The 23,367-nt window shown below is 44.7% G+C and overlaps 1 protein-coding gene across 7 annotated transcripts in view; it reads right to left on the bottom strand.

The window, feature by feature from the left end:
- The window catches only part of HDAC4 (histone deacetylase 4), a 228,843-nt gene that overhangs the window by 19,445 nt on the left and 186,031 nt on the right, over window positions 1-23,367 (bottom strand). For all 7 annotated transcript variants that reach the window (XM_075934078.2, XM_075934081.2, XM_089779975.1 and 4 more), the window contains 6 exons: window positions 17,166-17,212; window positions 11,247-11,354; window positions 10,694-10,749; window positions 8,785-8,872; window positions 7,493-7,612; window positions 4,982-5,079 (listed from right to left, as the gene is read on the bottom strand). In XM_075934078.2, coding sequence (XP_075790193.1) covers window positions 4,982-5,079; window positions 7,493-7,612; window positions 8,785-8,872; window positions 10,694-10,749; window positions 11,247-11,354; window positions 17,166-17,212 — 517 coding nt within the window. The remainder of the gene's footprint in view (window positions 1-4,981; window positions 5,080-7,492; window positions 7,613-8,784; window positions 8,873-10,693; window positions 10,750-11,246; window positions 11,355-17,165; window positions 17,213-23,367) is intronic.

Raw genomic sequence — 23,367 nt, 5'->3', positions numbered from 1 at the left:
AGAGCTAAAGAACAGCAGTGTGGCTGGGGATGTAAAATCTAGTTTAAAAAGTTAACCGGTTAGATGGTAAGCGTAACCGGTTAACCAGGATTCCGTGAGCAGGGGGCTGCTCCAGCCTGGTCAGGCCTGCTGTGCCATGGGCAGAGGTTGCTTGGGCCCACCGTGGACAGCTGCTCTGGCTGGGCCCCCCATTCTGCACCATGGGCAGGGAACTGCACCATGGGAAGGGAACTGCTCCAGCACAGCCTAGTCACTAGTTCAATGCTTACCAGGTAACCAGTTAACCCTTTACACCCCCAACATGGATGCTGCAGCTTTTGTGGCACAGAGCCCAAGGCGCAGCATCTACTCTGCTGTTTTTCAGAAACAGTCAGTCCATTTACCCCTCCGGCGAGGCTCACCCCCAGCACCTCCATTGCTCACTAAGCTCCTCTTCTTACAATGCTCCTGAAGAAGTATCCTGTAACACCAGAGTTCCTCGTGTGAACCTTCTTAAAGTTGGACCAAAAGCCACAGAGCCACTGAGCTGCATTTTCAATGCTTTCATTGTGGGCGACAGTGCCGGACGCACCTACCACACCTGCTCTTTCTGGAATATTAAATCCACGGGAGAAGATTCCCTTTTAACTAAGACAAGCATGTGGCTCCAAAGGAAAATGCTGGAGCAAAGACGGGCGCATTTGGCAAAGGCTGCAGGACCATACACCGAAAGATAAGGAATAAAACCAGCAGTCTGATGTGGAGCTGGGGCTTTCAGCCCATGGGCATGATGGTCACTGGGATGGACAGAAGAACCAAAGGGTTTACAACACAGAATGCTTAGGACCCGGTTTTTCCCACATGTTATGATTTTACCTAATTTCCAAGCACTAATTAAACTTTTAAGCAACAGTTTTCTCAAACCTCTTCAATTAACCTTAAACCAATCACAAATAAGATGCAGTTATGCTGTTAATCATCATCTACACCTGCTGGTAATCTCTCCTTGAAAATCCAGCCTCCCATTGTAGCAGTAATCATCTCTGCAGTAATTGATTGTGCCAAACAGATTTAGGAATTTAGGTAAGAAAAAAGTAGGCAGAGCACACAAGCCCTAAAATGAGACATTTCCATGGGAGGGGAAGGGAGCTTAATGCAAAACCAAACCAAACCCTCAAAGCACAGCTGTGCATATATCTAATATAGATGTTATGCACAAACAGAGGATAAAAAAGGTTTTCTATAGTATGTAGATGGGTCTTCACAAAATCAAGAACAAGGTGAATCTTCCAACCAACAATGCTCATTTGACTTACAATTTCAATGAAAAGGTGAACAACATTAAACTAAAATGATGCATAGTTTATTGAGTCACATCGCCGAAGTAAACCAAAGACAAGACAACTGCTAGCACTCCACTGTGGATACGTTCTGACAGTGAATTACAACAATAGTATGTGCTAGAAAATAGTAATTGTTCTACAGCTGTGAAAAGGACATGAACAGTCTGCACATTTTGACTAAGATTTTCCTAGCCAGCTTTGTGTACTGTAATTAAACGTAACCTTTTAAAATGTTATGAGAATTTAAGGAATAGGAACACTATTTCCTCTTATAAAACAACTTAGGAAACAAACACTAGTAAAACTACAGAATGAATTTTACTAAAGTTTGTTTCTATAACTTATATAACAACTGTAGCACCCAATAACATTTTAATATTTTCAGGAATTCTTTTCATGACATGCCACATATTTTATATGTTAGCATTTTAATACACTTCCTCATAACTGGTGAAATCTGTATTGGACAAATACTTTGGCGGTGATTTCAACCGTGGAAAGTTAGTGCAGTAAATAGTGAGCTAAATTACAATGTTCTGCTGTTGAAAGTAAGTATGGCCATTGTTACACTATCATGTAACATTGCCAAACACTCTGAAATACCAAATCTGTTTTGTCCCATGAACTGTCCATTGGTGGGTGACGTGATCTCTTTCAACGTTTCCAAGCAACGTGTAATCTACTCATTGTGAGCAGTTTATGATTTCAGCCTCCACTTATGGATAGTACAAATGGCAGAGCTCAGGACACAACTCAAACAATTCCTAACCATCTCTACTTCCCAAGGTATTCAAATATCTTGGCTCTTCTGTCTAAGACAAACAAACATGTTTTAGCTAAAAGTTTATTTTAAGGTTATTAGAATGATTAACAGAAAAATCCTAACCCTAAATTATTCATTTCCCCGTGGAACTAGGGAAACAGTACTATTTGAAATGGATTTTGAACCTGAAGAAAACTAGGAATGTAATTGTCATCATTTGTTTCATCACAAGGAGATTACTTTATGATGCCAACTATCCCAATTACTAACTTCATTCAAACGCTTGTTTTTAATCAAACTCGCACATCAGTCATAACCTTTAAAATCCCATTCAGCGCTGCACATTTTTCTTCCTCATATTTTTACACAGAAAGGTACCTTCCTATTCCAAATACCATGTAGGCAAGAATATTAGGAGTTAATGTAAGAAAATTAACTCGGTATCTCTGCTCAGCTCAAAGGATTTCCACTCATTCCTCTACAGACTTCAAAGCCTCACCGTTTGGCATTTGGACTGGTTTGAATTAAAATTCAGTTCTCTGCCGTGAGTTTCCAAGTTCATGGTGAAAGTGCCTGCTGCTTCTGGATTTCATTAGGGCCAATTTTCTTATCTTTTTTTTCATCTTAGGTTTGATCCCCTGCAAATGCAACGTGGCATTCGATGGGTCGGAATAACAAGGTGCTGCCTTCAAGGCATGTATTGTCTCACGGGGCTCACAAAAAAAAGGATATATGACCCATTCCCTTCTCTTTTCTAACTCTCGAGGGACTATACATTTTAAACTTCAAAGCCTTATTTTACATTAAAATAAATAAAAAAAATCAGGAAAATGTTTTTCAAAGAAAGCTGGCTAAGATTTAAAAAGGTCATTTGATAATGTATCATCATGAACAAACTTGGCGTGAGATTAAAAAGGCTTCCGACGTAATGGATATGCTGAAGGTGTGTGCATGTGTCTATGTGGCGGGCGTTACTATAGATAAGACTGGTCAGGCAAGGAATTTTCCTTGCAACAGCACTCTCCAAAAGATGGCCGAGACCACATTTGGTGAGCGTATGCTGAATAACTGCTCTCTGCTCATTAAGTGCCAGCATCAATCGCTGGTTCCACTAGACTGAAAAGATGCCATGGGACCCACGGATTTGATATTCCACCTGTGTGTTCAAAAACCTACAGACATTTTGCATCCACCACTTGGCATATTTACATCCCCCTAAATTATGCAAAGCATTTGCCAGAAGTCCACTCAGCCCAACTCGAAGTCAGAAAACCACGTCATCTGCTAACTGTTGAAAAAGATGCAAATTGGGGACGAGAGCATGATCTCTGGGAAAGATGAAGCCTACAAATACATCAGATGACTAACTAATACATACTTTCACATGGAAAGAAACTTGTACGAATACAGAGAAAGGAACAAGTCTCACACACGCATCTCTATGCACCAGTATGTGTGACACTTTAGTCAAAGTTGGTTGTAAGGGCAAAATGAGGAAATTTACGTTTTCCTTCTCTGCTGCCCACATTCACAAGGGTAAAGGGCACTATGACAGACTTCCATTAAGCTCTAAAGCATCAGCGAGACAGTGGCGCCCTATCCTAGCTTCCCTCTTGCAGTTCCACAAAGCTCTGTTGTAAATCTTCAGTAGAGTCCCAGAAAGGTGATACTGGACAACTCCTTTCAAGTGAAAAGCACCAGCATTCTGTGCATCCCCTCCCACAATATGAGAAAGTCAAGACTCTGACAAGTCATTCTGTACCATGCAACACAGCCTGGCTCTGTCTTAATCCTTTTATAGGCTGCCAGAGTGGAGCAAAATGAATGATCCAGACAATCACCCGTGTTCAAGAGGGATCGTGAACGGAAGAGGATGTTTCTACATAAGAACTGCTTCTCAAAGTTACACGGAAACCCAAGACACTGGAGAGAAACTTATTTGTAAAATCTCACACCCTGAGCTAGGGACAATATTCTGCAACCACAATCTGCCTGCCTGTCTGATGCTACTGTTAACGAGCATCAGCAAGACCGACCACAGTATAGCATGCAGAGCGCTACAAAAGACATTTCCACGGGCGGCCCAGGCTTTGACCCACAAATACAGAGACGTCTCTGGTTTCGCGCTCTGCTGTCACGGGTGAAGATGGGACTGATGGGAACGGAAAAGAAGAGTCTGCTCTAGAATTCCCATGCAATTGTCCCAGGGAAGAGCCTGGACTTCAGAAGCATCAGGCAAAGCAAAATATCAGTAAGAGAGCAGCTGGCTAATTCTCAGTGCTCTGCAACAGGATACTCCTCCTAAAATGGCGACCCCTGGGATGTGCTTCTGTTCCCCCACTCCCGTGCTGCCTGGCTTATTCCTCGCTGCACCCTGCGCACTCCGGCTCTGGGGGAGGTAAGGGTGGGAGTGTTGCAGAGTCAGTTGGATTTGCATGATCAGTTCCCCTGTGCCCAGAGAAAGGGCTGCGACAGAACAGACTGTGCAGCAATAACCCCGCAAAACGTGACTGTCTCAGCAATGGGAACTCACGCCTTGGGAAACTGCAACACAACTTCCACCTGGAGCGACTGGCCAACATGTCCTTGTGGGTCCACCTCCCCCCGCAGCGCCATGCTCACAAGAGGGGAGAGCGCGAGTGCGTGCACAGAAGAGCGTGCTTGTTAACAGGCACTGTCGTTTTGTACCAACCCAGCAGAGCTTTGGCTGGGCAGCACACATGGGAGCGTCATTTGGCAGCCTGCCCACGCAGCTCTATTGCTGTGCCCGGGCACTCCCCTCTGCTTTCCTGGCACTGGCTTCAGTCACAGAGCGCTCAGGCAAACGCAATGCTACTTCCAGCTTCCTCACAACAGCAGCAGGAGAGCGATTTCAGCCAGGTGGCCTGTGCATTACCTGAAAGCAGTCAGATATTCGGCATCTCCCATCGGCGGGTCGAGGCCACCAGTAAAGGCCATGTTGACATTGAAACCAACGCCTGCGCCGGTGCCGACCTGAGACAGGGAGGAAGCAGCGGACAAACAGAGCGCGTTACATTCAGGCAATTCTCTCTTTGAAAGTGGTGCCCACGCAAACACCTGACCAGTGATGGCCCAGGGCCCAACAACTGTGTTAGCGATACATGGAGTCCCAGCATTAATATCCCAGGGTCTTCTCCATTCTCAAATGGCTCGATGGCCCTATCCACAGAACAGCTTTCTACAATTCATCTTCGGCTTCCTCACTAGATTCAGAGCAGTGCTTTCCAACCCTGCTTTAGTGTGTGAATTCTCCTCAAGGAGCCACAAGGGCTGTTTGCTCAGAGTGAGAGCCCCCTCTACTGGTGAAAATAGGACTTGCAACACACAACCGACCCGAACCACAGTGAGTAGGTACTTTGGTGAAAGGTGACAGTGGAAAAGCAAACATTTACGGTAATTTGAAGAAAAATGTGGCCCCTCCTTTCTACATCACATCTACAGTCAAGTGCTGGTATACTGTTGCTACCTAAATACAGCTAGCCTAGAGAGTCAATTTAGATGTACAGGCAGTCCCCGAGTTACGCGGATCTGACTTACGTCGGATCCGCAGTTACGAACGGGGCTTTTCTCACCCCGGAGGAATGGAGCGGCGGGACGCCCAGATGCGCTGCAGTCCCGCCGCCCCTGTCCTCCGGGGCGAGAAATGCTGCTCCTCGTCTCCCTGGTCTGCTGGGGGGGTGGGTGGGGAGCCCCCCCCCCAGCAGACCACGGAGACGCGGAGCAAAGCGTTGGAGCACACCCGCAGCGGGACAGCCCAGGCGCGCTCCAAGGCTTTGCTCCGCGTCTCCGTGATCTGCTGGGGGGGTTACCCCCCCCCCCGCCAGCAGACCAGGGAGACGTGGAGCAGCTTTTCTCGCCCGGAGGACAGGGGCGGCGGGACTGCAGCGCATCTGGGCGTCCCGCCGCTCCAGTCCTCTGGGGTGAGAAAAGCCCCGTTCGTAACTGCGGATCCGACATAAGTCGGGGACTGCCTGTACATCTAAATTGACTCTCTAGGCTAGCTGTATTTAGGTAGCAACAGTATACCAGCACTTGACTGTAGATGTGATGTAGAAAGGAGGGGCCACATTTTTCTTCAAATTACTGTCAAAGTTTGGTTCATTCTGATTTTTCATTTTCTTTTCCTTCCATTTACAGCTGCCTAAACCGAACACATTTACAGTTCTGTGTAAAATGTATTCGGCAGTAGAGATAAATAAGCTACAAGCAAATTGAAGTAACTGTCTGAGTTAATAACAGAAAATGTTTGCTAGTCCCCCATGGTAGGTCAAACATCCAGTCTTATGTAACGAAGTCAGCTAACAGTGAGGTTGTGGGGTGGATCTTTCAAAAAAGAGTTTTATTTTCGCTCAATCCCCATCTAAACAGCCGTTTTTCTTTTGAAAAGCCCTGGTTCGAAAAAACCCGCGGCTGCAATTATGCAAATGAAGTGCGAGAAATTTAAATCCTGGCTTCATTTGCAATTTTGAAGTGTCTAATTTACATCCCTTTTTTGAGAAAAGGGACGTAGTTTAGACACAGTGTGTGTGTGCGTGTGCGCGTGCGCGCGCGTCCGTCCGGTGGAAGTCCTAATAGAAAAATCCCAACCTTGAAGGGATCTGTATTGGATCACTTAGAGCATATTGCTATCTCTGCTTCCAGAGACAGGGCCCATTTCCACATTTTTAAGATGATGTTTTTAAAAGTTTCTGTACAGATTTTTACACTTCCTGTCCATTCTAATTCATCTATCTGGTCTATAACAGATTTATGGGATTCTAAGAATGTGTGTTGGACACTGTCCAACAACTCTAATGAATCTGTTGCTAAAAATCCAATCTCCAAGCTTCTGAATGCTGGAAAAACAAGGTGTAAATGCAGCACTCGCTCCTCTGAGCAAAGACAGGGCACGGTCAGGAGAGCAAGATGGAAGCCATGCAGTAATGCTAACATGAGGAACCCCCTCTTAGTCAGTTGGAAAACAGACTGTTAGAAGGTAGGAAATGCCCCTAAAGTTGTTATCCAATGAAGAGATACGCAGTCTGGGACAGCTGACCATCGTCTGTTAAGCAAAGGGCTCTATTTGAACAACCGCCCCATAATGACTCATCAGAGACTCATCACGTTGATCTTGTTTCTTTCACTAAGCTAGTCTAACCAAGGCACCTCTTTTCCTAAGTTTCATGGCACTAAGACCTTGGGAAGGCACAGACATGGGCACTGGGTTCTAAGAGAAGCATTAACAGGGATACACATGGGCAGGGGCAGTAATAGCCCTGTCACTTCCCCTCCCTCCAGTTCTATTAATGCATCTCACTCCTGACCAGCAGCAGATTGCCAATAAAATTCCTGGATGACTGTCACCGGAGTTACAGAGAGGGCCGACCCCATCGGTTCATGTCCTCACCTCATCAGGAGCACCACTGCCTGGAAAGAAGTTTCCATCATCATAGCGATGTAGAGAAATGTACAGAACGTTTGGGTCACTGTAGAAAGCCTGCTGAGTTCCATTCCCATGGTGCACGTCCTTTGGGGACAGAGATCATAGCAGAGAAGAGGGATTAGTGTGCTAGTAACAGTCCAGATGAAAATCATCAGGCTGGGGGTTTTAACCGGAGCGTAGCAGTTTTCAAACACTAGAATGATCCGCACCATAGGCAATTAGCTCGCTGCTATACAGTAGAACCCTTACTTCGCTGGGGATGGAGGAGTTTGTGAAATTGAGGAGTTCATACAATCAATATGGCAAAGCCACAGCTTATCCCCAACGTATGGGCAGTATCGCAATGGGAAAGGATGTCAAATTAGTTTTCATCCACACTGCTTTGGTTACGAGAGGTTTCCTCACCCCCCAACAAGACATGGGGTTTGACTAGAACAGGTGGTTTGTAAAACCAAGATTCCAGTGTCCTTTCAATTCTATAGAACTGGGGAAGACAGAGATTTTCCAAAAATTAACCTCAATTATACCCCTGAAAGAAAACAGGATATTTTCTTGGACAGTCCCGGGAGGAGCTATGTGAATCACCCTAAGTCTGACCAGGCAGTCTGTCTGCAGGCCAAGCACCTGCTTAAGCTCTGTGCAGGAATGAGGCCTAGGAGTACAATCTAACAGCAGTGGAAAGAAAACAAAACATGATGATCGCACCCAAACATGCCAATTCCTCTATCACTCTGGAACCAAGGGGCTAATACAACTTACGAGGGGGGACATTCTTCCAAACGGCCCTTTAATTTCTGCTACAAAAAGTAGTCACTGAGCAGAGGAGTAAAAGGGACTCTGGGGAAAAGTGATGGACCTGAAGTAGAAAACTATCCTCAGCTTTTTTTTTAAAATAAGTGTATATTCTTCCAGCTCCCAAGAACAAAGTGAGATGGACATAATGCTCCTGCCCAGTAATCTTAACCAGTACTTGACACAGCCACCCCTCTTGAAATTTGGATCTGATCTCTGTTACTGGCTTCGTTTTGGCGGACTGTCTTTGGGATCACAGTGGGGAGAATGGAAAAACTATGGTAGTTTAGTGCTGTGACATGAAATCCTGATGTGGCCCCTAAAGAAATGTTTATTGAATGTAAGCAGTTTTAATGTGAATTTCCGTTTTGAGCTTCTGTGGCCTGAGCTGGCTCACTGGGCGATATACAAGGGCTCCGGCAGAGCCTCCATTGTTACTTTGGTGAGGATCAACGTTCACTCACCCAGTCCACTATAAGGATTTTGCTAACGCTGAGTCTCTGCTGGAGAAGCTTGGCTGCAATTGCCACGGAATTAAAATAGCAGAAGCCCCTGGAGGGAATGAGGGAGGAAAAAGAGCAGTTGTTACAGCTTTGCCTTGGTCCTAATACAAGATCGTTTGAAACAGAACACCGCCAGCAGGAAGAAATGCCTATTGCTTTCACCGTCTCTTCTCCCTTAGCAGATACATGTGTACTCAGTGACAACACACAAGCCACCCACCAGCAGGTGGGTCAGAACACTTCTACAGGCTGCAACTCTGCACTGAGAGCCTGCTGAAGTGCACAACCTGCCAGCAGGGATGTTTGAACGGTTTCCGGACTCCCACTCGAGTTAAGGGAATGTGGGTGCCGTCAGAGAGAGAGAGGGGGGATTTTAGTGACACAGATGAAATCTGAAACACAGGAGACGAGTTCAGAGAAGCTTCAAAGCACTCTGCTTCTTCAAATCTGGTGGTAAATACTTTCTGATCTCACCCCAACCACGTATCCAGGGACCAACGTATCTGAGCATTACTCATGAAGCCAGGAAGGTACTAGTTCAAAAAACAAGTTATATACAGCATTGAGGGGGATGAACTCATTAATATGGTTTATTACCCTCTTACCTTTGGGGAACCAGAGTTGAAATCAGCCCAACCCAATGTGGCCAAAACACTTCCAACTCTAAGGGAATAAAATCCCACCAAGGCTAAATGAGTGAAAGATTTGATTTCATTTTCTCTGTCTCAAAATTAAAAATAACCTTTTTATATGGTCTTGTATATTGTATGACATTGTCTTGTATTGTATATTGAATGACATTGTATACTGTTTCAGAGGGGTAGCCGAGTTAGTCTGTAACAGGAAAAACTTAAAAAAACAACAGTCTAGTACAGTGGTCCCCAACCTTTAGAGGCTGCCGGGCGCTAGGGGGCGTGGCCATTCGCCTGCCAGGCGCCAAGGGGCGTGCGGCCCCCCCCCCCATAGCCGTGTCCCCGGGGCCGGCCCCCCCCCCCGCAAGCGCCTCGCTCCTGGGCACCCCCCCCCCGCAAGCGCCGCGCTCCCAGGGGGAGGAGGGGGCACCGGCCCCAAGTGCTGCATGCCCAGGCAGGCGCTCCCCCCCTCGCCATCCAAGCGCCGCGCGCTCGGGGCCGGTGCTCCCCCCCTCGCCCTCCAAGCGCCGCGCACTCGGGGCCGGCGCCGCGCGCCCGGGGCACGAGCGGCCAATTCGCGGTGCTCCCGGGGCCGGCGCTTACCACGCGCCAGGGCTGGCTCCGGCACAGCACATGCACCACGTGCCCAGGGCCAGGCCAGCCCCGAGCACTTGGCGGGCGCACAAAAATGGCCCTGCAGGCACCATGGCGCCCGCAGGCACCGTGTTGGGGACCACTGGTCTAGTAACACCTTAAAGATGTGTAGATAGTATCATGAGCTCTGAAGAAGTGGGTTGTATCCATGAAAGCGCATGATACCATCTATGTGTTTTGGTAGTCTTTAAGATTGTATACTGTATCAGGTATAACTTCTGTAAATGGCATATCACTATTTCTGCGTATTAAAAAAATCTCACAACATAACTTAGAAACTGCTCTTTAACTATATCAATGTAGGTGTTGGAACTAACAGAACTGATGTAGCTTTATAAATACACAATCTAAGCATGAGTCTAACACACACTGTATTAAAGACAGGAGTGTAAACATTCCTGCTTCTAAAATACTACAAATAGCTTTGAACCTGAAGCGTCGGCGTATGTCACTCAGCAAGAAAGCCTACAATAAATCAAACAATTAATTTTCTAGCTTCCTGTACCATCTCACATAGAGACTAGTTTTCTTAACTATTGGCTCTACACCCTGAAGCAGACCAATGAAAGCACAGACATACTTACATGGGCGTACTCTCTTCAGCATGATGACCTGGGGGTCGAACAACAGCAAATCCATTCTACACCAAACAAACAAGAAGAGAGAGGGGAGATCAGACACACAAGAACACTGGAATCCCATAAGACGTGCTCATAAGCCAGAGTCAGAATGGAATTACTCATTGTTTTTTGATCACTGAGGAGTCATGGATTTCACTCAAGCCCTTCGCAATGTGTTAACTTTTATTTTTAAGAGACACTGGCACCCTGCTTTTTTTTTTTTTGCAGGGGGGGGCAAGTAAAGGGGGAGCTGATTAATTTTCTTCTCTGTGTCTCTGGTAGAGCATACTTTGAACAGCAGTGAAATACGACTCTGTTGAAGTTAATAGCACAAGACTCAGGTGGCAGCCAGATCCTATCTGGGGCTCTGATCATTTAAAACCCACCCTTAAGGGTTGGTAAATTGTTTGTTCACTTGCTGACAGAGGGATCACTACATTCCTAGTCTGGACTAACACGGGCCATAAATCTTACCCATGCTCTCTGCCCAGAACAAGTGGGTTATTACTAGACCAACCTTCAGCTCTCCTGTGGCCACTTTAAAAACAAGTTCGATGACACAGCCAACGGCCAGGCGAGCAGCACCAGACGAATGAACTTCATTCCAAATTGTGTCGCTGTCAACCTGATGACAACAGATGAACCGATTCAGCTTTTGGAAGCAAGGGGAAGAGCCTGGATGTACAAGCTACCGAAACATCCAATTCCTGGCTCAATAGGGATCACCTCAAGAGCAATGCTAAGAGCTGGGGCACTCTGGCCTTTCATCCCCATGCATAACAGCCACAGCCCGGGTGTCTAGCATCCCCAGGCTCAGGCAGTGGCACACCGATTTCCCCCGGTGAAGACAGAAATGAGGACCCCGCCAGTGGAGCTTAAGGAGCACACATTGATCCAAGATCAAATGAAAAGCTTCAGGACAATGTAAAACAAACAAACAAACTGAAAAACCGATTAACGAGAGATTAAATCAATGAAGAATGTTTAAGAACAGACAGTTCTCTAAATCCTCAGCTGCTCTATTTTGGCTATATGTGCATGGAAATTACTCCATTAGAGAACGAGGGAAAAAAACCACTTTAGCTAGTGTAGACTCAGAAGGGCCCATCAACATCTAGGTGTTAATGGTGGACATTGAGTTTAAAAGCTAAACATTTGACAGGACCAGGACCAATGTCTGAAGGGACCCAGATCCATGTAGGCGACAGACGAGGCGAGAAAAGGAAAAACATTGTTTGGAAATTCTGCATTGCTTGGTTTTCATCCACTTTCACCGACAGATTTAAGCCACGTGAGATGACAATCGCAGGTCGAGAGGGCTGTAACCCATCTCGGGGAGATAGCTCATATCTCTACACTAAGATGGGGCTATCCCTAGCCTAGATGGTCCATGATGGTGCTTGTCTAACATGTTATTTAAAACCTCTGATGATGGGATCCTTTTCTTTCATGACTAACTAAAACCAATGGATCCATAATCAACAAGGACTGTTAATGGCTCCTGTCATGAGGGCAGGTTGCCAGCCACACTGCCACAGGCAGTGATTATGACCCGAGAGCTTAGCTAATGTAGTCTCTTTTGGATATAGATTAAAAAAAAAAAAAACACCCTCCACAACAAACCACACTCAGCTCCAGCGACTGAGACTTCATTGATAGCACAGCTCCTTTTAGCCATGCGCAGCAGTATCAGAAGTTGTTGATGTTGCTCAACAACTGTGGAGGCTGTGAAGACTAGGACTTTAACAGAGTTTTAAGAGGCGCTAGATAATTTCATGGAGGTTAGGTCCATAAAAGGCTATTAGCCAGGGGATAGATATGGTGTCCCTGGCCTCTGTTTGTCAGAGGCTGGAGAAGGATGGCACAAGACAAATCGTTTGATCATTGTCTTCGGTCCACCCTCTCTGGGGCACCTGGTGCTGGCCACAGTTGGCAGACAGGATACTGGGCTAGATGGACCTTCAGTCTGACCCAGTACAGCCGTTTGTATGTTCATGCTCATCTCAGGCCTATCAGCAGCTATTAATACATCACCAACCACAAGAGACGGTGAACTTGCCCTTTCGTCTCCCAGAGGGTAATGAGCAAACCGGTTGTCCTCCCTCTCAGCCTGTATGTACTGGGCCCTGCAGTTCCAGGCTTCTGCTTTTCCTTCTCAGCGTGAAGCCAAGCGAGGCTGAAACTCTCTAGCCTGGCCCCCCTGGGATCTGACTGGTGCCAAACTGGAGAATTTGCCAGACCATGAGAGGTCAGTATTGTCTAGCAGAATTATCCACACTGCCCCTGCTAACTGGGCTAAGAGTCATGTAGGGGTAAATTAAAGCTAAACAGCACAGAACACTGATAGCCAGGACTTTGGGGGCTGTAAACAAACTTTATGGGACCACAGGAAACTTGGCCACGCCCATATTAAGTGGACATCCAGCGAACTCACATCCTGCCGGACCATGCATGTTGCCGGACCAGAGAGTGCCAGACTAGAGAGGTTTGACCTGTATAGAGAACCAAGTTGTTCTGGGGCTGCAGCGTTGCCACCTTGCTGATGCTTAGTGCTATTGTGCCTTTCATAGAACCCGTGTCTTTACAGTCGCATTCTCCCACTCTAAGGGGAGCAAGGGTGATGTGAAATAAATATTGATGGCAACATGGGAGGTGGTGGCTCCCCACCTATGGAGAATGTCTACCAGCCCTTCTGCTAAGATGCCAAGGCAGCTTGAAACAAAGTGTTGAAGAAGAACCAGAGGGGGAGGACAGAGATTTTGGAAGCTTTTACTCCTGCAGGGAGAAATTCAATACTTAAAAAAAAATTGTGCAATTTGGAAGCCAATTTCTAGGCTGTTGCCCCAAGGGAAGGATTTAAGCACAGAGAGTCTGCTACCTTCTGCATCTCTGGGTGCCTGCAGGGTGGCTGGCCGTGTGGCCAAGCGTTTAAGAGCCTACCTTTGAATGTGTGAGTAAGTCCACTAATTGGCTATCAAGAGCTTAGACTCTCCTGTGATGGCAAACGTTAGGATAGGGGCTGTGATCTGGGCACTTCTCGTATTCTGAACATGCTGCTATTGGTGCATGGGCTGATGTTGACCCATTCATCCTTCTGGATTTCTGAAATTCATTTCTGAGCAGATAAGATTTGTTCTCCCTCCCCATGAAGTCTCCGGTGTCGTGGCCATGACAGGAGTTGTTGCTGGGACTGCAAATCACCCCTCATCTGGCAGGGCTTGGAGAAGAGAAGTGTATTTCTTGCTTGTTAGTGATGCATGACTGGGTCTCTCTTTCGGTTCAGATGAGGTTACTGTACAAGGCTTCTAAAATTTTCTTACCAAAAATCCAAGTCTAACTCTCTGCTAAATAACATTCTGATCATTACTTAATTAATATACTTTACTTGAATGTAAGACAAGACTTACGAACCTAGAGTCTGAAGAACAAAAGGTAACAAGTCCTCTCTAAGTACAGTAAACTGCCAATAATCCGGCACTTTTAGGACCCAGGGGATGCCGGATTATTGGAAGGGGGGGCTATGAGGAGTCTGGGGTGGAGTGGGGGGATGCGCCCCTTGATGCTGTGGGACCAACCCGGCAGCACCCCAGCTGCTCTGCCCCAGGCATACCCAGGTTAGCCGCTGCTGAAACTGACAAGCGGCTGACTCGGGGAAGCCCGGGGCAGAGCAGTTGGGGTTTCAGCTGGTCAGTTTCAACAGCAGCTGAATCAGGGAAGCCGGGGGCAAAGCAGCTCCAATTGTCCGGCTGCCCGGAGCACTTCTGGGTTCCAGGTGGTGCCGGACCATCAGGAGTGCCGGGCCATTGGAGTTTTACTGCATCAGTATTCTATACCCCGCCCACCGATGTTGCTACAGCAACTCAAACCAGCAGGAATAAATGATTGTTTAAATCAGCCCTCACATCTGTTCATGTAAGTTCTGTGTTTTTTCCTACTATGATCAGACTTTGCAGATTGGGAGAAGTTAGTTTGTCAATTATGATGTAACAGCTTTTCCTTACAATTGAATAACGAGAGAAGTTAATAATGGTTTTCATGGTTTGGAGAGAGCATGACTGTAGCTGGCCCTCTATGGCTTTGGAATGCTGAGGTTGTGTTTTTCTGGAAGTCATCCAAAGATTTTAAGAGGACCAGTTGTATTTGTACGGTCTCCTCTCGGATTTCCTACACATTCTTACCCTTCTGTCACTTCCATTAATAAGAGGTTTATGGGAATATGAACATTATACAAACGTATTCAAAATAGCATGAAGAAATACAATTGATGTAAGTCAGGTTTCTCCACTAGCACGACTGAAACCACTGGTCCCACCTGGTGGGCTTGTGACCCATAGCACATGGCTGGGACACAAGAATGTGAGCAGAAACTGCATGTACATGAGGATAAGGAAAGAGCGGGTTCCTCTGGAAGCAAAAAGGGATGATCTGACCCACGACCACAATCACAGCTGATTTTATGCAAGACCTAAGCTTCAAGTGTCAAGGCTTCTTCTCTCTGATTTTGGCACCCTGAGCTGGAGTGTGACTGCATGACTTCTTACAGCAACATTCCTCAGGCAGCCACAGCTAAGAACCAGAGACACAAGGGGAGGGAGGCAAGATCTTTTATTGGAGCCATTTCTGGTGGTGAGACACACATGCTTTCGAGCCACACAGGTCTAGGAAAGGTGCCCCCAGCTTCACTGCAAAAGTCAGAATGCAACAGACCCATTTTGTGTCTCCAACATCCTGGGACTGACAGAGCTATAACCACATCAGACAATCGATACCACCACCACGCTCTCCAGAGCAAATGGAAGCATAGTACGCCCTGCCAGGATGCCTTGCGGAGACGTGAACCTTCTTTCCATGGACCTCTAAAAGTCTCTTACTTACAAGTGCAGAACAAACTCTCTTTTTGACCTGCAGCTGCTACGAGTTCATTCCGCACCTTTCTGCTATTAACACCAAAGGGATCACTGCCATGTTTGGAATAGACATCAGCTTGACGCCGAGAGAGAAATAATAAGGCAAATGTGTATTGCGAGCAATCGCTCCTCACATCAGTATGGTGTATGAAACAATCAACCGACATGTAAAGATATGCTGAGAAAACTGGCAACTACATGAGTAGATACTCTACACAGCATCCACGGAACCGTTTCAGCAGTACTAACACGATGGGCTTTTGGTTTTGTTTTGTTTCGGAACTGAATTCCTTCTGTATCGAGCCCTGTTGTTGCCTCTGCTCATTACCATTCATCTTCCATTTGCAAATGATCATTTTTTGCTTTGAATGGCACGCCTGGCTGCAGGGCAGAGCAAATCTAAACCTTTTTAAGTGTAGCCAAAAATTTGCCATGAATTAGGAGACTGCAGCATATTTACAATACAAAATAAAATAGCTTAGGAGTGCTTGATGGTAAGTGGTGATGGTATGAATAAATGCCGATTTTTTTGACAGGATAATTTTCAAAGGAGCAATTTTGCAGACTCAGGAAGAAAACAATTTTGTTTCATTTCCATAACAGAATCCAGACCTCCAGATTCAACCTCATGAGCTGTAATTATGTATAAGAACTACCAATGTGAAGTTTCAAACAATGCCTTCAACTGCATTTTCTCTTTTCCATCTTTTCCTCCCGATTTTCTATACTGTCGCTGTGCAAAATCTTATTAGGAAAAAATATTGGCTTAAAGGAATGCTAGACTTTAGCATTTCAATTTGCTGTATCTGTTAACACTTTGGGAGCATGAAAAAAAATCCTGTTATTAATATGAAATTTTTTACTGCCAAAAACTGATGATCAGCTGTCACCAGATGGGTGGACATTTTAGTTACCTCTTTCAGAATTCAGACACAATTATGCTAAACTCCATGCTGAAGGACTCCCGACACTGGAAACTACAATTCTTGCCTGAAGTGCAACTTGCAAGACATTTCAGTCTCGAGCCCTGATTTAAATACAACAAACTGCTGCTTATAGATATTGTCCTTCAACCACCAGTATTTTAATACACTATTTTCCACCTGTAGCACCACGTAGGCAGTCCTGAGGCACAAACAAGACGGAGAAAGACACCTACACAGTCTGAGTGACAATGAAAGTACCCCTTTCCTTCGCTGTATCTGTAGCACAATGTTGATAATCATTTTAAAACGCAGTAATCTAAGCCATTAAACATCCCCGCTCGGGAGATGAGATTTCTGCTTCGCTGCCAGTGACAAAGCATGTGTAATAGGTTTCAGTGCTCAAAATAGCTAAAAATCTCACACTGCTTTTGAAGGCACACACGTGAGGCTGTCGCTGTGACCCCACAGCCCTGAAGGACCCTGTTTATGGCGAACATCTGGTGGTAATTAGCCGCTCGGCAGAAAACAAGGCAACAATTTTTGTTACCCTTGGGACTCAGAGAACAAACAGGGCATTATTTACTCATTAAAGAAAATACTTACTCCAACACCACCACAAGGGAGCCTGACAAACATGGATGTGATGGAACCTGTGGAAAAAGTGAGAGAAGTACGTTATCAGGAAGGCAGAGTTCACCGGTTTAGTGGATGATTTTTATGAGAATGCTGAAACCTTTTCTAACACATGCTTCAGTTTTAATCACTCTGTAGTGGCACAAATAAAATAATATTTCAACGTGTGTATGTATAAAATATACAATTGTACATGCTGTAGACACATATGTTCGGTTCTTTGATTTGAACCACGGTGAATATAAATAATAGCTTTGCTGAAGCCTTCACAGAAATCAAATTGATAACAAGAGTAGTAACTGCCAATACAGCTTGACCCTGTCTAGTCCGGCACCTTTGGGACCTGGCTGGTGCCAAACCAGAGAATTTGCCGAACCACAGAAGGTCAATATTGTCCAGCAGCATGACCTACACTTCCATTGCTTGCTGGGCTGTTAGAGGACATGTAGGGGTAAATTAGAGCTGAGAGCCAGGACTGGGGATGTAAACAAACTTTATGGGACTGCAGGGAATGTGGCCACCCCATGAAGTGGACATCCGGCTCACTCAGCTCTTGCTGGATGACTGATGTTTCCGAACCAGAGAGTTTCAACCCGTAGTGACTCCTGAGCATGTCTGCTAAGACTAATGCTCTAATGGGGTCCTACTACTTTAAACTAAAGGGGATGAGAAAGCAAACATGATGCTGGGCTGCATTCACACGAGTGTGGTGAGCCAGACAGGAGCAGTCATTCTTCCACTCTGCTCTGTGCGGACCAGGCCTCAGCTGGAGGATTGTGTCCAGTTCTGGGCACCACAATTCAGGGAAGATGTGGAGAAATTGGAGAGGGTCCAGAGAAAAGCAACAAAAATGATGCAAGGTCTAGAGAACATGACCTATGAGGGAAGACTGAAGGAATTCGGCTTGGTTAGTTTGGAAAGGAGAAGACAGAGGGGACAGGATAGCAGTTTTCAGGTATCTAAAAGGGTATCATAAGGAGAAGGGAGAAAACTTGTTCATCTTGGCCTCTCAGGATAGAACAAGAAGCAATGGGCTTAAACTGCAGCAAGGCAGGTTTAGGTTGGACATTAGGAAAAACATCCTAACTGTCAGGGTGGTTAAACACTGGAATAAAATTGCCCAGGAGGTTGTGGAATCTCCATCTCTGGAGATATTTAAGAGCAGGTTGGACAGACATGTCAGGAATGATCTAGACGGTGCTTGTTCCTGCCGTGAGGGCAGGGACTGGACTTGATGACCTCTCGAGGTCCCTTCCAGTTCTAGTGGTCTAGGATTCTATGAAATTAAATCATGAAAAAAAACCCAAATTATTAGCTGACTGCACTTGTTTATTCAGGACTCCATAAGAGGAAAATCAATCGTAATACTGAAGATTTTTGGACTCTACTAGACACTTTCATACAATGCTTTTACAAGAGACACAGAATAAACACCCATTTGCCAGCAGAGAAGAGGAGCTGCTTAAGAGCGACAGAGGAAAACCACCTTAAGAGGTTCCAGAAAAACAGAAAAAAGATGCCAGGAAGACATTGTGAACTGATGAGAATGCCACTGTTATTTTCTCTACCCATACATCAGCGATAATATTCTTTGTGCCTCGGAAAACACCACTCAGATGGAATGTAATCTCAGAAGTTATAATATGCACCAATCCTGGACAAAAAAATTCTGAACAGAGAACATCTGTCATTACAATTCATGTAAATTATATAGACAGTGTGCATATCTACATATACACTCTCATACAACACATGGCAGGAAGAAAACAAGCGTATATAAATCAATACCCTTTCTCACATGCGCATTAAATGCCTTGGGGCCAATTGCCCCATATTAGCTATTTCTGACCATACTAGATACATCTCGGCCAACAGCAAAGTCAATTTGATGACAATATTTTCTCCAGATTAGGTTCTTGTTATCCTAGTTGGTTTATATTGAAACAATAAAATGGAGGAAGTTTCCTTAAAATGCAAACGAATCTCCTCTGTAGATCATGAAATGACAGTGATAGAAAGCACACGGTGACTGAGAACCATACACGAGTGAAATGTGTCTCAGACACAGCTCAGTAAGTTTTCCCCTTCAGCCGAAAGTGAGGTTAATACATCTGCAAAATTCATTGTTTGATGAGATCCATATGGAAGTATTTTACTGCCTGAGTTCCAGCCACATCTTCGACTAGTAACCCACCTATTACTTAATAATCTGACAAGATTTTGTTTCCAGTGTGTAGATTTAAAATAGCCTTATTTGCCTATATTTAACAGCTGGTTCTGAAGCTCTACCCCATCAGATAGTAGAGGTGCCTCTATATTTCATCCAAAACTTTCAAGGGGAGGCAGAAACACATACACAAGTTTTCATAGCCTGCCGGAAAGTCACCAACTTTTGTCAGCTAACCATTCACTTCAGACACCATATGATAAATTGTATTTCTAACACAAATAAAATGGACCTATTTAGAGCTACTCAAGTTTTACCAGGGCAGACAATTCAAACATCAGTGATAGATTTAAACTGATTCCTTCCCTGGTCACTGGGATACGCAGTCTTAAAACGTATTTGAAAGACTCAAAGCTGAACCAAGTTTAAAAGTACAATTAATTAGCACTGGATTTCTACATTTGAAAGAACTGCTTACAATGTGGAGAAGTTTGAGATGCAGACTTCCTGGTTTCTCTGAAAAAGCTGCTAGAATAAATGACATCTCAGCCATCAAGAACATAAATGAGAAGTCATTCCACCCAAAAACCTTTGCTTTCCTTCTCTCAGCTTTCTAAGTGGCTCCTTTAGGAATGAAATTTTCAACTCTCAGACCTATTTTGGGAGGAGAGCTGAAACAAAACCAGTTGACCCGTTTTAAGTGTGTGACTGGTAGAATACGCATCTCTATTAACAAAAGTTACAATTCTCTGCGTGCAAGTAATTCAAACACAGGTTTGTTTTTAAGCTACAAACTTGCTGTGGGTTTAGACCTTTGACATTTAAAAAAACCCTGGGTCATAAATTAAGAAAGCACAATAAGCAGGAACGGGCTTGATTTCAGGAATAGTCATCTGCTTTGAACTTTTTCAAACACATCAAAGACAGCTGTTCTCACAGGGGACTAGCTCCATTGCTAAAGTAAACTCCAAACCAATGCTGGGTTGTTAAACCCTCACCTCATCCCTGGCCAGCTACATTGGAATGGGGACATTTCCAGAAGGCCCAAGTCACATCCCAGCCAAGCTTATGAAACTTGGAGTCTTCTCCTACTTTTACCAGGCTCCTCCTCTCCCCCTAGAACCCAACTCACTGCAGCCCTAGCTTGCGGATCCTCCATTTCATTTCCCTCCAAGATGCACCCTTCACCGTTGCCTCTCTGGTTACTGCTACGCAGAATAAATGCAGGCAGCCACATGTGCAGTGCACAACAGCATGGGCTGCATACTAGGAAAGGCCAAGCAGGTAGTGTGGGTGAGTGGTGATGTCATGGCATTAAAGTCAAGGCCCGCCCATGGCTTGGGATTGAGCTGCACATCCATGACACCCCAAAGCCCGGGGCTAAGCGAGCAGGGAAAATCCGTTATCGGGCATCGGGGTGGGATTGAGGGGAGGGAGGGGAGAGGAGGGGAGGAGAGGAAAGAGAGAGAGAGATTCTCTTGTAATCTCAGTTAAGCCTCTGAACTACTGGCAAGTCCCTCCCAATGGAGATCCCTGGAGCTCTCATGGGAGCAGTATGCTCCCAAATGGGCCCCTAGCAAGCTGTAACACATAGCAGGAGCACACGAAGTGGCACCAGGCCGGCTCCAACACATAACCAGGAGATATTGGTCCTACAATCCATTTCTCTCTGCCAGACGTTACCCCATCCAGCCCAGTGCACTGGCTCACCAGAACAGGACAGGTTGGCTTTAGCCAAGGTTTGAGTTGTATTTTTCTTGCTGTTAGCCCAGAGATGCCTAATGTCTTTGCAGCCAAAGATGGTCCCATGGGCAGAAACCCCACTTCCCTGCGCTTTTCGGCTGGAGGGACCAAGTGATGAAAACTAAGGAAACCGATATCCTGATAGAGAATTGTATATCAATTTTGGTTGGCTGGTTTGGACTATAAAACCTACCACTTCCATAACAATCTCAACAAAGGACCTGCATTAAGCCAGGACTATACATGAAAGAAACATTGTGTGTTCTGCCTGAGGCAATTAGGAAAAAAACAGTTTTCTAATTTCCTCAGCATTTGTTCAAAAGTCTCAGAGGAAGAGCCGTGTTAGTCTATATCTGCAGAAACAAGGGGAAGTCCTGTGGCACTGTAGCGACTAAGACTTATTAGGGCATAAGCTTTTATGGGTAAAACTCACTTCATCAGATGAACTGGAGTGGAGTTTATAGTGTGTGCGCGCATGTGTGTATGTATATTTTACACGTGTATATGGACAACAAAAGAAAGAGGTGAACAAGCCACTTCCACCCTGACTTGAATAGCCTCATTTACACAAGTACCTTCTTCGTTGTCCTTATATATACACTCATGCCTCTAATTTCCACTCCAGATCATCTGATGAAGTGAGCTTTACCTATGAAAGCATATGCCTTAATAAATCTTAGTCGTCATGGTGCCACAGGACTCCTTGTTTCAGCATTGGTGGTTGGCCCTCCCAGATACAAATGAAGCAAACAACATTCTTAATCATTTGTAACCTAACAGCCGCAATCAGAGATCAGGGCCTTGAGGTAGGCACTATACAAACGCAGAACAAAAATGGTCCCTGTCTCAAATGTATATTCTCCTGGAGGTATATTAAGACAATGAAAGAATGAAACAGAGAGGAAGTCAATATTTTCAGGCTACCCCCCAAAGAGGGTACAATTTTGAGAGGTATTCTGTGACATGTTTTGGGTTTAGGAATATGTGGTGCTGAATTGAAAACACAAAGAACTTCTGGAAACAAGTTTTCCCTTATTTTGATTAATTTATACTTAGTCAAAGAGAGGCTGTTTGTTTCAATGTCCTGTCTAACTAGTGTTTGCTTTTAATTTATATGTGTGTATTTTTTTTTCTTTGTCTGAAAAATACTGTGAAGTCAGATTCAGGAGGTTTCTTCTGAAAGTTCACTGAAAACACAGAATATTACATGTTTGGTTTTATAGGCCTAATTATTTTTGAGATCTGATGGCAGGATATTTCATTAGCTTTACCATACCAGGGCCACTTTTTCCTCTCTCTCTCTCATGATGTGGAAATCCTGTTGCCACAATCAGGATTTCTGTATAAAGTTAAATGGCAGCATGCGATCCTGTGGGAGCATCAGGTGACAGGTTTTCAGAAGTAAGTACTACTGCAGCAAGTCACTATGGGGTGGTCTCCTTGGAACAGTGGCCAGGCGGAAAGAGTTAATATTCCTGATCACTGTGCCTTTCTGTGAATTACAGCTGGCAGAGGACAGCTATAACCAACCCTAAGTGCAGGTACATGACTACGTGCAAGTATCAAATACACACTGAAGAACAGAAATACTAAGAGATTTCTGGAAGGCAACTCTAACTACTAAATGTTAATAGAACATTTCTAATTGCCTGTTTTGGGGGCTCTCTTTTATTGGTGTTGAAGACAAATGATTTAAATAAAAAAAATTATATCAATTGTAATCGGGATTTGAAATCAGCAAGCAGACAACTTCGATTTAAATAATCGATATTAATTCTTGTTCAATGTCTGTACCTGTTACTTTCCTAATGGAAGATAGAGTCTCACTAGTTGGTATAATTTGGTACTAATTTGCTAACCATGCAACTACTACTTCTATTTAATATTATTTAAACAATTATATAACTTAATATACATTTATTCAGGCTTTTGACTTTTTACACTTTCTATTAGAAAATGGTCAGCGACTTATTAGACAACCATTATCCAGTTGAAAAAAAACCATTTTTTTTAATGACTTGTTTTTATCTATTCTGATTACTGTTTACAAAATATTTTATATTTATCAGGCATCATATTTCTGAACAGTCAAAATTTGTAAGTAAGCACACCACCCATCAAGGAAACAAATATTTAAGTAAAACGATTAAACTATTCCTTTTCAGAACAAACTACGAGAAAAAGCAAACAGCAACTCTAGATGGCTTTTACACGGAGCAACTCCCAAGACAATTCTCCATCAGGAAAATGCTGAGAGGATAT

This window comes from Pelodiscus sinensis, chromosome 7 (genome assembly GCF_052426305.1).
Source record: "Pelodiscus sinensis isolate ZL-2025 chromosome 7, ASM5242630v1, whole genome shotgun sequence".
NCBI classification, from domain to species: domain Eukaryota; kingdom Metazoa; phylum Chordata; order Testudines; family Trionychidae; genus Pelodiscus; species Pelodiscus sinensis.
The sequence above is the reverse complement of the archived record's forward strand: the minus strand, read 5'-3'. Positions and strand labels throughout refer to the sequence as shown.